Here is a 15,771-nt window from a genome sequence, read left to right as displayed (position 1 = left end):
ATGTATAGGTATGTATATTTGCTTGTGTGGACGAGTATGTACATACATGTGTATGTGGGTGGGTTGGGCCATTCTTCCGTCGGTTTCCTTGCGCTACCTCGCTAACGCGGGAGACAGCGACAAAGCAAAATATATGAACAAAATATATTTATTATGCTTTGTCTGTCTCCCACATTAGCGAGGTAGCGCAAGGAAACAGACGAAAGAACGGCCCAACACATCCACGTACACATGTATATACATACACGTCCACACACGCAAATATACATACCTATACATCTCAACGTATACATATATATACACAAACAGACATATACATATATACACATGTACATAATGCATAGTCTGCCTTTATTCATTCCCATCGCCACCCCGCCACACATGAAATAACAACCCTCTCCCCCCTCATGTGTGCAAGGTAGCGCTAGGAAAAGAAAAAAACGCCACATTTGTTCACACTGTCTCTAGCTGTCATGTAATAATGCACCAAAACCACAGCTCCCTTTCCACATCCAGGTCCCACAGAACTTTCCATGGTTTACCCCAGACGCTTCACATGCCCTAGTTCAATCCATTGACAGCACGTCCACCGCGGTATACCACATCGTTCCAATTCACTCTATTCCTTGCACGCTTTTCACCCTCCTGCATGTTCAGGCCCCAATCACAAATTCTTTTTCACTCCATCTTTCCACCTCCAATTTGGTCTCCCACTTCTCCTCGTTCCCTCCACCTCTGACACGTATATCCTCTTGGTCAATCTTTCCTCACTCATTCTCTCCATGTGACCAAACCATTTCAAAACACCCTCTTCTGCTCTCTCAACCACACTCTTTTTATTACCATACATCTCTCTTACCCTATTACTACTTACTCGATCAAACCACCTCACACCACATATTGTCCTCAAACATCTCATTTCCAGCACATCCACCCTCCTGCGCACAACTCTATCCATAGCCCACGCCTTGCAACCATACAACATTGTTGGAACCACTATTCCTTCAAACATACCCATTTTTGCTTTCCGAGATAATGTTCTCGACTTCCACACATTCTTCAACGCTCCCAGAATTTCTGCCCCCTCCCCTACCCTATGATTCACTTCCGCTTCCATCCGCTGCCAAATCCACCCAAAGATATCTAAAACACTTCACTTCCTCCAGTTTTTCTCCATTCAAACTTACCTCCCAATTGACTTGACTCTCAACCCTACTGTACCTAATAACCTTGCTCTTATTCACATTTACTCTCAACGTTCTTCTTTCACACACTTTACCAAACTCAGTCACCAGCTTCTGCAATTTCTCACATGAATCAGCCACCAGCGCTGTATCATCAGCAAACAACAACTGACTCATTTCCCAAGCTCTCTCATCCACAACAGACTGCATACTTGCCCCTCTTTCCAAAACTCTTGATTCACCTTCCTAACAACCCCATCCATAAACAAATTAAACAACCATGGAGACATCACAAACCCCTGCCGCAAACCTACATTCACTGAGAACCAATCACTTTCCTCTTTTCCTACATGTACACATGCCTTACATCCTTGATAAAAAATTTTCACTGCTTCTAACAACTTGCCTCCCACACCATATATTCTTAATACCTTCCACAGAGCATCTCTATCATATGCCTTCTCCAGATCCATAAATGCTACATACAAATCCATTTGCTTTTCTAAGTATTTCTCACATACATTCTTCAAAGCAAACACCTGATCCACACATCCTCTACCACTTCTGGAACCACACTGCTCTTCCCCAATCTAGTGCTCTGTACATGCCTTCACCCTCTCAATCAATACCCTCCCATATAATTTACCAGGAATACTAAACAAACTTATACCCACTCACCTTTGTCCCCTTTGCCTTTGTACAATGGCACTATGCAAGCATTCCGCCAATCCTCAGGCACCTCACCATGAATCATACATACATTAAATAACCTTACCAACCAGTCAATAATACAGTCACCCCATTTTTTAATAAATTCAACTGCAATACCATGCAAACCCGCTGCCTTGCCAGCTTTCATCTTCCTCAAAGCTTTTACTACCTCTTCTCTGTTTACCAAATCATTTTCCCTAGCCCTCTAACTTTGCACACCACCTCAACCAAAACACCCTATATCTGCCACTCTATCTTCAAACACATTCAACAAACCTTCAAAATACTCACTCCATCTCCTCACATCACCACTACTTGTTATCACCTCCCCATTAGCCCCCTTCACAAATAAATAAATAAATACTAATGCACTGTTCAACAGGCAATCAATGTAATTAGTAAAAGAAAAACAAAATTGCTGGTATATGTTTACCCCAGACTATTATTCTGAGAGAATACATCTCAAACTGCTTCAGTCACCAAAATCATAACATCTTTCAGCTTAGAACACCTTTCTCATTCCATTTATGAACCTTTAAGTTTAATGGCTACTTAAATTATACAGGAAACCTTCAATTTAATGGACCCCAATATAATAATTTCAGATCTAACAGACAAGTAATAAAACAGTGCATCAATAATAAAAAAAGAAAAAAAAATTATGCCACAAGCACATTTCATATCACACTTATTTTTGGTAGAGTATGGTGGATTTACTTTGTTTCGGTCTCAGTCTGCCTCAAGTTATCGTGCTGTCAAGTTGTATACAGCATGTTTCCCATTTCAGAATTAAGACTATATTAAATAATTTTGCAATCCTTAAAATTCAAAATGGCATCAAGCGAGTGTAAGGGGTGCAATGAAAGCAGGTCGTCCATCCTCATTATAAAGAGGTATCCTTTCACAGGAGAGGGGTGCCATCACCTTTATCTCGGTCTTTCTCCTGCCTCCAACTACCAGGCAAGCATTCCCATGCTGCCGGGTGCCTGCTGCCAAACCATCGTACCACACACGAAACCCTACACCCCCTTACAAGATTTTGGCAACTAAATGTGACATTCTGTTACAGCAAAAACAAATCTAAAAACAAGAAAACATAAAAAGAGAATGAATTTAAAATCTGACAAGGAATAAGGCAAATATACACACAAATCACTGCTCAGCAACAATACATGAGAGCAAAACAAATATGACAAATAAGTGTGTTCACTCTTCACAGGAGCCATCACAAACAATCTTGCAAGTGTGTGGGGCAGTGTCTCGCATGGTGAGAGTGCCACTGCCTGAGGCTGGGTATCACCACAACTGGGGGAGAAGCTGCTGCTGATGGGTACTCCCCTTGACCCATGGGTGTCATGGGGATCAGCTAAACCCAGGATAGTAAGTGATGTCAGTTTCGCAAAGATGAGTGGCCATCACCGTCCAAATTCATTGAGTATTGTCTATGCAGCTTCACATCCACCCTCCTCTGTAAAACCTTATCTATAGCCCATGCCCTGAAACCATATAATATTGATGTAACTACAATTCCTTTAAATATACCCATTGCTGCAATCTGAGATAACATTTTCTCTTTCCACATTCTTCATTGCTCCAAGATCCTTCTCCCCCACCCTATGACTCACTTTCATTTCTATGGTTCCATTTGCTCCAAAGTCCACTCCCAGATATTCAAAACACTTCACTTCCTCCAATTTTTCTCCAAACTCGCATCCCAACTAACTTGTCCCTCTACCCTGCTGAACCTAACAACCTTGCTCTTATTCACATTTACTCTCTACTTTCTCCTTTCTCTCACAATCCAAACTCAGTCACCAACTTCTACAGTTTCTCACTTGAATCAGCCACCAGTGCTCTATCATCAGCAAACAAAAACACCCTCCTCCTCTGTACAACCCTATCTATAGTCCATGCCTCACAACCATATAACATTATTGGAACCAACATTCCTTTAAACATGTCCATTTTGCCTCTGAGATAAAATTCACTTTTCAAACATCCCTCATCACTCCCAGAACCTCTGTCCCAACCCCCATCCTATGACTCACTTCTATTTCCATGGTTCCATTTAATGCCAAATCCACTCCCAGATATCTAAAACACCATTTCCAATTTTTCTCCATTCAAACTCACATCCCAATTAACTTATCCCTCAACCTTACTGAACCTAATAACCTTGCTCTTATTCACATTTACTCTCAACTTTCTCCTTTCACACACTTTTCCAAACTCAGTCACCAACTTCTGCAGTTTCTCATTTGTATCAGCCACTAGAGCTGTATCATCGGTGAACAACAACTGACTCACTTCCAAGGCCCTCTCATCTCCAACAGACTGCATACTTATCCCTCACATCAAAACTCTTACATTTACCTTCCTAACAATCCCATCTATAAACAAATTAAACAACCATGGGGACATCACACACCCCTGCCACAGACTGACATTCACTGAGAACCAATCACTCTCCTCTCTTCCCACACATACACATGCCATACATCCTTGATATATACCCTTCACTACTTTAAGCAACTTACCTTCCACACCACATGCTCTTAAGACCTTCCACAAAGCATCTCTATCAACCCTATCATATGCCTTTTCCAGGTTCATAAATTCTACCCACAAATTCATCTGTTTTTCTAAGTATTTCTCACACACATTCTTCAGAACAAACACCTGATCCACACATACTCTACCACCTCTGAAACCACACTGCTCTTCCCCAATCTGATGCTCTGTAAATGCCTTCACCCTCTCAATCAATACTCTCCCATATAATTTCCCAGGAATACTCAACAAACTTATGCCTCTGTAGTTTAAACTCACCTTTATCCCTTTTGCCTTTGTACAATGGCACTATACATGTCTGAGGTATAGCAGTCCCATCAGTGCCATACAGGTGTAAGGCATGGGGCTTGGACAAAAATGTAAAGAGGATGAATGGTTTGGTAATGAAATGTGCGAGGGCAATATGTAGCGTAAGGAAAGCTGATTGAAGAAGAAAAGATAAGGAAAAACTGACCAAGGGCAGAAAGAGGTGTATTCATTAGAGAGCTGTAGAGGGTGGACTGAAAGAGTTAGGAGACAGAGAGGATGAGTGAGATGACGACGACCAAGGATATATATTTAAGACATGGAAGGAACAAGGAAAAGGGGAAAATAAACCAAAAGAGGAGGTGGAAGGATGGCATTTAAGATGATTTGAAGGTTCAGGTCCTGAACATAGGGGAGGGTGTAGAACAGAATGGACCACTGTGGTATAAAGTGGACAACATACTGTCAATGAGCTGAACCTGGGACTATGAACCAATCAGGGAATCCACATAAAGCTCCAAGGTGCCTGGTTGCAAACAGGGGATCTGGTTTCAGTGATATGAATAAGACCATTTCTTTTTCTGTTCCTAGCACTACCTAACTAATGTGGGAAATGGAAAATACGGATAAATAATAAAAGACGGCAGGCTCCAATGGTGGCAATTTTTTCTGCTATGCATTTTTTTATGCTTATCTCTTGTATGTATATTTGCGTGTGTGGACGAGTATGTATATACATGTGTATGTGGGTGGGTTGGGCCATTCTTTTGTCTGTTTCCTTGCGCTACCTTGCTAATGCGGGAGACAGGAACAAAGCAAAACAAATAAATAAATAATATATCTAGTTAAGCATCAATTATAAAGTCAAGTCTTGTGTATGGGTGAGCTTCTTCCCAACAGATACAATAGTGACATGAACTAAAACAGCCAGCTTGCCAAATACCAAAAGTAGGCCTGATAGCCTGATTGGCTGCAATTCCATCAATCATGATAGCATCATCTGAAGGAAAAGAGGTAATGAAACTATTCTTGCTTCACTTTCTAAAAGACAAAAGAGGGTAGATTTCACTGTTTTTGCTTTTCAGCTATCTACACAGGCCAATGGAAATTAAACCGTTCATCAAGAGTATCAAAGGTTTCCGAATGGCAACAAGATGAGGAAAACATTCATCATTCCTGAGTATCACTTTCTTTCCTGGTCCAATCATCATTCTGATTTTCATTTGATCATAAAATGTTTCCTATCAAGAACACAGTACGTGGATTCACAGCAGTCACACATTTTTGTCTGGCCTTCAGTAGATCACTTTAATGTCCATTCTAGCAAGAGCAACAGAACCTGAATACTAAAATCGTCAGTCATTAAATGGGTTAATCATATGCCCCACAATAGGTAAAATGTATTGTGCAGTATTCCAATTCATCTCCACTCTGGTTTTGTCAAGCCCCTTTGATGCCCTAGTGTTTGTTTCAAGGCCAGCTGTCTTTTCACACTTTGAAGTAATTGCCACTCTTTATGGTTGTGCAACCACCCATCTTTGAACAGCTCCTATGTTTTCAGTGATGTCCTTAAAAACACCACTAGATTCAGTCATAAATGACTTTGTAAATGGCATCATCACAAGCAATCAAAGAAAGTGTATCTGTCTTGGAACTGAACTGTCCATTCACCAGTTTTCTTTGACTCCTTGATGACACTCAGGATAAATGACAAGGAGATTGGAATTTCTAACCACCAGGCGGGAAGGTACTTTGCAAAGTTCATGAAATCATATGTAAAAACACCATGGCAGCACCTTTTTTAACTTTATATAGCAGCAACATCTAGTTGGATTCTGGAGTATCTCAAAGAAAAACAAGAAGCTATTGCAGCATCTATATATGGTAACCAAAAACTTTCATGTATGATCTCATTCAGTCTAATGATGTTTATGGCATATGACATATATATCCCAAGGGCTTCCTCTGGATTAACATCCTCCAACTATTCCATCACTGCATCATTAGTGTGTTAGACTGAATATGGAACCTTAGGCCTAAGGGTCCTTCTAAGCATCCCTGACTAATGGTTACAAAGTAACAGGAAACGATAAACAAGCAGTACATATTCGATCAACTGGGTTCTGTGCCCCGATGACAAAGCCCCATTAACCCTACATCCTTTGCAACTGCAGAGTGATGGCATAATCCTAGAATGGTTGCTGTATGATTGTAAAGCACTTCTGAATAAGCACCTACCATCCTCATGATTTATGATGACTGAAGGCTGAACCCTTGAAGATGCACCTCATTTTGGAAGATTACAGTTCTAGCCCGAGAAAGTGATGTTGATCATATACAAAACATTGTTAAATACTCCAAAAACTTTTTCTCAAACTTTCTCCTCCAAGAAAAATATCATACTGTTCATGCAGAAAATATATCATCAACTTGACAACTAACATACAATCATGCAAAAATTAAGCAAGAACTTACAACCAAATCAGCAATGGTAATTTCTGCCATTTTATTAGCATTCACATCTTGACTGAATGCAACAGAATCTTGACACCCCATAAGGATGGCATCCTCCATTGTTGGACTTCCAGGTTCGCTGAAAGGACATTAAAGACAATTTCTTTTTAACTACCCAAAAACATTAAGGAACACCAGCCCTTCCTTTACCTTTCTGCTCCAGGTTCTCTTTCTATGGGGTTCCTACTGCATGCAAGAAACTAAAAAGAGGGTGGCACCAACATTTGAGATATCAGTAAAGCATGAGCTTGACATATGTAAATCTCTGATCATTCCTGGAATACATGATCATACACCAGATATGGATGAAGGGGAAAAAATACAGAAATATGTATTAAATATCAAAGATGGATTTGTATGTACCATTTATGGATCTGGAGAAGGCATATGATACGGTGGATAAGGTAAGTTGCTAGAAGCAGTGAAAAGTTTTACAAAGGATGTAAGGCATGTGTACAAGTAGGAAAAGAAGAAAGTGACTGGTTTGCAGCAATTGTCAGTTTGCAGCAGGGGTGTGTGATGTCACCATGGTTGTTTAATTTGTTTATGGATGGGGTGGTTTGGGAGATGAATGCAAGAGTTTTGGAGAGAGGGGCAAGTATGCAGTTTGCTCTAGATAAGAGGGCTTGGGAAGCATGTCAGTTGTAGTTCGCTGATGATACAGTGCTGGTGGCTGATTTTGGTGAGAAACTGCAGAAGGTGTTGACTGTTTGGTAAAGTGTGTGAAAGAAAAAAGTTGAGAGTAAATGTGTATAAGAGCATGGTCATTAGGTTCAGCAGGGTTGAGGGAAAAGTTAACTGGGAGTAAGTTTGAATGGAGAAATGGAGGAAGTGAGGTGTTTTAGATATCTGGGAGTGGACTTAGCAGCAGATGGAACCATGGAAGTGGAAGAGAGCCACAGGGTGGGGGAGGGAGCATTGAAGAATGTGTGGTAGGCGAGAATGTTATCTCAGAGAGCAAAAATGAGTATGTTTGAAGGAATAGTGGTTCCAACAATGTTACATGGTTGCGAGGAATAGACTATCAATAGGGTTGTGCGGAGGAGGGTGATGTGTTGGAAATTAAATGTTTGAGGACAATATGTGGTGCGAAGTGGTTAGATCGAATAAGTAATGAAAGGGTGAGAGAGATGTGTAGTAATAAAAAGAGTGTGGTTGAGAGAGCAGAGGAGGGTATGTTGAAATGGTTTGGTCACATGGAGAGAATGAGTGAGGAAAGATTGACAAAGAGGATATATGTGTCATAGGTGGAGGGAAGAAGGAAAAGCAGACCTAACTGGAGATGGAAGGATGGAACGAAAAAGATTGTGAGTGATTGGGGCCTGAACATACAGGAGGGTGAAAGGTGTGCAAGGAATAGAGTGAATTGGAATGATGTGGTACACTGGGGTGGACATGCTGTCAATGGATTGAAACAGGGCATGTGAAGCATCTGGGGTAAACCATGGAAAGGTCTGTGGAGCCTGGATGTGGACAGGGAGCTGTGGTTTAAGTGCATTACACATGACAGCTAGAGACTGAGTGTGAACAAATGTGGCCTTTATGTCTGGCACTGCCAGATGCTATTTCGTGTGTGGCAGCAGGGTGGTGATGAGAATGGATGAAGGTAGCAAGTATGGATATATTCATGTGTATGTGTATGGGTCTGTGTAAGTATATGTATGTATACGTTGAAGTGTGTGTGTGTGTGTGTGTGTGTGTGTGGGCGTTATTTATACACAGGTGCATGTGGGTGGATTGGGCCATTCTTTAGTCTGTTTCTTTGCACTACCTTGCTAACGAGAGGGATGGCAGTTAAGTACAATAATAATAATATGTTTATCCCAAAGGTAGGAAAGAATTCTATCCCCTTGTTCCCTGTATGTCATAGAAGGCGAATAAATGGGGTGGGAGCAGGGGGCTGGAAACCCTCCCTTTTTTGTATTTCAATTTCTGGACGAGGAAATAGAAGGAGCCAAGCATGGAGTGCTCATCCTCCTCAAAGGTTCAGACTGTGGTGTCTGTGTGTGTGCAAGTGTAATCTGGACAAGAAGAGAGGACAGATAGGTAGCACATTTGTGGAAAGAAACCTGGGTGTTTTGGCTCTTAGTGAAATGAAGCTCAAGGGTAAAAACAGTTTGGAAATGTATCAGGAATAAAGTTATGGGTGGTAAGAGGACAAGAGATAAGGAAGGGGTAGCACTGCTTGTGAAAGAGCTGTGTGTGTGTGATAGAGTGCAAGGACATAACTTCAAGATTGATCTGGGTAAAACCAAAGTGGGTGGCAAAAGATGGATGATTATATATAGATGCTTATGATTATATATAGATGCTTATGGTTTGAGGAAGAGAGGAAGGTGATTGCATTGGGTGAAATGAATGCAAAAATGAAAAGTTATGAAATTGGCAAGATAATTGTTAAATAAGGAGTGCCTGAAGTAAATGGAAGTTATCTTGTGGATGTCTGTGCCAAGAGGGGTCTATTTCTTATAAATACCTTTCGTCAGCACAAGATGGTTCACAGATATACAAGGATGAAAACATTGTAAGATTAAAAAGGTATAATTGACTGTGTGGCAGGGGATGAAATGCCAAGCATGCTAGGGTAGTGTGAGGATTCTTTCGAGAGACTGACCATTCTACAGTTCTTGTACAAGTGAGGATCATGGAGAAGTGGAAGTATGAGGAAAGCAAAAGTACTGGCTAGGGAGAAGATGAATCAGAAACCATGCAAGGAGTAGTATGAAAGAATGGTGATAGTTTTGTTGAAAGTAACCAAATGTTGGGATGCAGTCATGAGTGACTGACATGTCTAATATGTTTAGAAAATCACTGTTAAAGGATGTAGAATTATAAGTTAGATACAATAAAAGTGGAAATGAACAGTGTAAGGATGACATAAATTCAGAGGAAAAGAAGGAAAAGGGAATGCACCATTGGAGGTTCAGCAGAGTAGGAGGGGAAAATATAAGACATGTAAGTAGAATATCAAGAGGCTGATAGAAAAATGCATTGAAAGAACATATGAAGATTCTAGAAGAGACTTGCATGAAAAGTTCAAATAAAATGAGAAATTATACTGGAATGATATAAAAAGGGAATGATGTGGATGCAAGAGTGAAAATGTAAATGTGATTAGTAAAGGAGCTGCAAAATCAAGAGGAGGAAGTGAAAGGAAGATGGAAAGAGTATTGTGGATAACTTGATTAATATAGATGATGAGGCAACAGTTGTTACAATGCATGGGTATGGAGGATGGAAGGAAAAGGATACAAGTGCAGAGGCCTATAGCATGACAGGAGGTAAAAATTGGCAATAATTAGGCTGTAGATAGAAAAAACACCCAGAGTGAATGGAAAATAAATAAAATATTGAAGTATGGAGGAGAAAGTGTGATAGAAAGGATGTATTCAGTATGTAATTTAGCATGGAAGCAGAAGGTTGTGTCTGCAGATTGGATGAACCTATCATTATTCCTTTATTCAAAGAAAAAAGTGCTAAGGATGTATAATAGCAGAATAAGTATGTTACATACATCAACAGAGTGATGGTAGTGACCAAGAGTAGAATACAGAGGGAACAAGGAAAAAGGGGAACCAAAGAAGTTGTGGAAGGATGGAGTGACAGAGGCTTGAGTGTTCAAGATATGAACAAGAAGGTATGGAGTGAACAGGAATAATATGATATAAAGGAAGGGGGGATTGAAATGCTGTCAATGGGCTGAGCCAAGACATATGAAGCAGTCAGCAAAAACTACAGAGAGGTCTGAGGGGCCTAGGGTTCTGGTTTTAGTTCATTATGCATGACAGCTGAGAAGTGGATGTACACACAAGAGACCTTCAGAAAAGTGCGATGAAAATGTGAAATGGAGGGAAAGCTACTACAAGCAGTCAGGAGTTTCTATCAAGAGAGGATGGCAAGTCTATAAGCTGGCAGAAAGGAAGTACAGCGTTCCACGGTGGGTCTGCAGCAGGAGTGTGTGATGTCACCAAGGCTGTATAACCTTTCTATGGCTGGAGTGGCGAGAGAAGTGAATGCAAAGCTCTTAAAGAGACGGGTAGGAGTGCAGTCTCCTGGGGTTGGGGGGGCTCGAAAATGATTCAGCTACTATTTACTGATGAAAGATTAAAGTAATTAACTGCAGAAGCTTGGTCATGTGCATGAAAAGAGAAAGTTGGGAGTAAATGTGAATAAAAGTTATCAAGTTAATCTGTGGAGAGAGACAGGTTAGTTGGAGTTTGAATGGAGAGAAACTATCGAAGGAAGTGTTTTCAACATAAGAGTGTGGTCACACCAGTTAATAGAACTGTAGGAGACAAAGTGATCCACAGGGTTAGTAATGGAAGCCAAGGTCCTGAACCAACTGGAAAGTGTGTGCACAGGAATGTGTCTGAGGGCCTCAGACACTAACCTGCATCAGTTTTGGAAAGTAAATGAATCCTTTTTGTATCCTCAAAAATAATTCATCTATTCCACCTTCACCAAACTTCACTTGTCTGATCAAAAGCAAACAAAAACTTCAAATCTCACAAAACAGGGCATTTAATGCTATCACTGTCTGCCAAGCAACACATTCAACATAAGCAAAACAAAACTACTTTCATAATCTCATTCAATATGTTTGTCCTTACATTCTATGCCAAGTACAAGACCCATTCCATCCAAACCACCACATAACTTACCACAAAGACCCAGATATAAACAAAAAGCTTACCCCCTGATTCTCATTTCAGCAACCCATACATACAGTTCACACACACACACACACACACCCTAACCCAATTAACCTATATTACGATAAACTCAGCGTAATGTCTCAACATGCACGAAACGCTTTCCCAATCCAGTGAAACTTTTCTCAAACATTTGAAACTTCACTCCCTACGGATACAGGAATTACACTTTTTCACCTGCGTTCTAGACAGCACCCATCACTAGAACATCAAAACGATGCAAAATACCATAAGGCCCTCACGTCCAGCTCCAATACTGAAGATAATGAACATTTACTCTCCTGTCCTACAGTGACCTCACACACAAATACACAAATCAGAACACCAACCTTAAAATTGCCCAAATCAGAACACCAACCTTAAAATTGCCCATCATGAAAGTGAAGAGTGAAGGGAGTCCTGACGACAACTTTTAAGTTTTTAAGACTGATGATGCAAACAGAGAACAGGTATTTGAAAAATGTTGGGAAAGGACAACCAGAAGATATAACATGACAAAAAAAATTGATGCAAGATGTAAAAAAGTACTTTTATATTATAGGAGTGATCGATGAATGGAAAACACTGAAAGAGGATGTAGTAAATGTGAATAGCAAGACAGTTATGTTATAGTAAATCTGGTTAAAGAAATGGAGCACTACAAGTGTAAAACCATCCCAAGCAGTAAAAACAGGTAATTACTTCTAAACTTGTGATCCTGCTGAATGGATGTGGCCAGCATCCAGAGTGCTAAGGAAGCCCAATACAAGAGAACCTGGGGCAGCAAAACGTGTATAAAATCTTGATTCACAATGCCACATCAAACACTATGGTTTATCAAAGACAAGCTACTGCAGTAACAATATCCATGACTTCCCTCAACATTATGAACTGCCAAAATTTGCTTCCCTTTCTAATGCATTAATATGTAACTTTTCAGGTTTACTCTATACCTGGTAGTAGAAGCTCTCATCCTGTGTGTAATACCAGCAGGTGTCGGAGAGTAACTGAAGGAGTGACGTGAACCACTAGATCCACTTGAATGTGGGCTATCATCCATGTAGCTAAACACATTATTGCGTCCACGTATCTGACAAAAAAACATAAAACACCCGTCTTTTTCTGTTAACCTTCAATACATTAAAAGGTTTTTACTGTAAGTGTAATTTTTGTAAACTTTTAAATCTGAAGTTTCACAATGAAAGCATGTCTAAGGCAGAACCCTTGAGAAAAGTATCAAAATAACCTGTGCAGTCGTATCAATTTCACTATGGACCACAGACATCCCTAATCCTTAAGTATACTGTAATAAGCTTTTGCAGTATCAAAGTGCAGGTTCATGTGTAATCATATTCATCTTGCAATACAGAGGTGAACTGCAAATAAAATAAAGTTACAATAAAAGCATAAACATAAAATACAGTAAAATGTCTAATTCTGAAAGGCTGGTACCAAGCATTTGCTAAGCTAACAATTTTTCTAGTGTATAGATAGTGAACATTTACAAGGACTTTGAAAGTTTAGCAAATAAATCATCCATCTGAGAGAAAATAAAGAATTGAACCAAAATATTTCCTTTCCATATTGCACCAGGTTTTTCAAATATTTCTTTCCTGTACTATCAAAAAATTATTCCTAACAAAATATTCAAATTCACCTACTTGTGGGTATATATATATACTAGAGGGGACGGGAGCGGGAGGCCAGAAATCCTCCCCTCCTTGTATTTTTTTTTAACTTTCTAAAATGGGAAACAGAAGAAGGAGTCACGCGGGGAGTGCTCATCCTCCTCGAAGGCTCAGATTGGGGTGCCTAAATGTGTGTGGATGTAACCAAGATGTGAAAAAAGGAGAGATAGGTAGTATGTTTGAGGAAAGGAACCTGGATGTTTTGGCTCTGAGTGAAACGAAGCTCAAGGGTAAAGGGGAAGAGTGGTTTGGGAATGTCTTGGGAGTAAAGTCAGGGGTTAGTGAGGGGACAAGAGCAAGGGAAGGAGTAGCAGTACTCCTGAAACAGGAGTTGTGGAAGTATGTGATAGAATGTAAGAAAGTAAATTCTCGATTAATATGGGTAAAACTGAAAGTTGATGGAGAGAGATGGGTGATTATTGGTGCATATGCACCTGGGCATGAGAAGAAAGATCATGAGAGGCAAGTGTTTTGGGAGCAGCTGAATGAGTGTGTTAGTGGTTTTGATGCACGAGACCGGGTTATAGTGTTGGGTGATTTGAATGCAAAGGTGAGTAATGTGGCAGTTGAGGGAATAATTGGTATACATGGGGTGTTCAGTGTTGTAAATGGAAATGGTGAAGAGCTTGTAGATTTATGTGCTGAAAAAGGACTGATGATTGGGAATACCTGGTTTAAAAAGCGAGATATACATAAGTATACTTATGTAAGTAGGAGAGATGGCCAGAGAGTGTTATTGGATTACGTGTTAATTGACAGGTGCGCGAAAGAGAGACTTTTGGATGTTAATGTGCTGAGAGGTGCAACTGGAGGGATGTCTGATCATTATCTTGTGGAGGCTAAGGTGAAGATTTGTATGGGTTTTCAGAAAAGAAGAGTGAATGTTGGGGTGAAGAGGGTGGTGAGAGTAAGTGAGCTTGGGAAGGAGACTTGTGTGAGGAAGTACCAGGAGAGACTGAGTACAGAATGGAAAAAGGTGAGAAAAATGGAAGTAAGGGGAGTGGGGGAGGAATGGGATGTATTTAGGGAATCGGTGATGGATTGCGCAAAAGATGCTTGTGGCATGAGAAGAGTGGGAGTTGGGTTGATTAGAAAGGGTAGTGAGTGGTGGGATGAAGAAGTAAGAGTATTAGTGAAAGAGAAGAGAGAGGCATTTGGACGATTTTTGCAGGGAAAAAATGAAATTGAGTGGGAGACGTATAAAAGAAAGAGACAGGAGGTCAAGAGAAAGGTGCAAGAGGTGAAAAAAAGGGCAAATGAGAGTTGGGGTGAGAGAGTATCATTAAATTTTAGGGAGAATAAAAAGATGTTCTGGAAGGAGGTAAATAAAGTGCGTAAGACAAGGGAGCAAATGGGAACTTCAGTGAAGGGCGCAAATGGGGAGGTGATAAGTAGTGGTGATGTGAGAAGGAGATGGAGTGAGTATTTTGAAGGTTTGTTGAATGTGTTTGATGATAGAGTGGCAGATATAGGGTGTTTTGGTCGAGGTGGTGTGCAAAGTGCGAGGGTTAGGGAAAATGAGTTGGTAAACAGAGGAGAGATAGTAAAAGCTTTGCGGAAGATGAAAGCTGGCAAGGCAGCAGGTTTGGATGGTATTGCAGTGGAATTTATTAAGAAAGGGGGTGACTGTATTGTTGACTGGTTGGTAAGGTTATTTAATGTATGTATGACTCATGGTGAGGTGCCTGAGGATTGGCGGAATGCGTGCATAGTGCCATTGTACAAAGGCAAAGGGGATAAGAGTGAGTGCTCAAATTACAGAGGTATAAGTTTGTTGAGTATTCCTGGCAAATTATATGGGAGGGTATTGATTGAGAGGGTGAAGGCATGTACAGAGCATCAGATTGGGGAAGAGCAGTGTGGTTTCAGAAGTGGTAGAGGATGTGTGGATCAGGTGTTCGCTTTGAAGAATGTATGTGAGAAATACTTAGAAAAGCAAATGGATTTGTATGTAGCATTTATGGATCTGGAGAAGGCATATGATAGAGTTGATAGAGATGCTCTGTGGAAGGTATTAAGAATATATGGTGTGGGAGGCAAGTTGTTAGAAACAGTGAAAAGTTTTTATCGAGGATGTAAGGCATGTGTACGTGTAGGAAGAGAGGAAAGTGATTGGTTCTAAGTGAATGTAGGTTTGTGGCAGGGGTGTGTGATGTCTCCATGGTT

The 15,771-nt window shown here is 40.4% G+C and overlaps 1 protein-coding gene across 1 annotated transcript in view; it reads right to left on the bottom strand.

The window, feature by feature from the left end:
* Nucleotides 1-15,771, bottom strand: part of orb (polyadenylation element binding protein orb) — an 89,789-nt gene that overhangs the window by 46,473 nt on the left and 27,545 nt on the right. The window contains exons 5-6 of the mRNA XM_071673948.1: nt 12,871-13,007; nt 7,188-7,305 (exon numbers count right to left, since the gene is read on the bottom strand). Coding sequence (XP_071530049.1) covers nt 7,188-7,305; nt 12,871-13,007 — 255 coding nt within the window. The remainder of the gene's footprint in view (nt 1-7,187; nt 7,306-12,870; nt 13,008-15,771) is intronic.

The sequence above is a fragment of the Panulirus ornatus genome, chromosome 19 (genome assembly GCF_036320965.1).
Source record: "Panulirus ornatus isolate Po-2019 chromosome 19, ASM3632096v1, whole genome shotgun sequence".
Lineage (NCBI taxonomy): Eukaryota > Metazoa > Arthropoda > Malacostraca > Decapoda > Palinuridae > Panulirus > Panulirus ornatus.
Note: the sequence above shows the minus strand (reverse complement) of the source record. Positions and strands in the feature narration are given on the sequence as shown.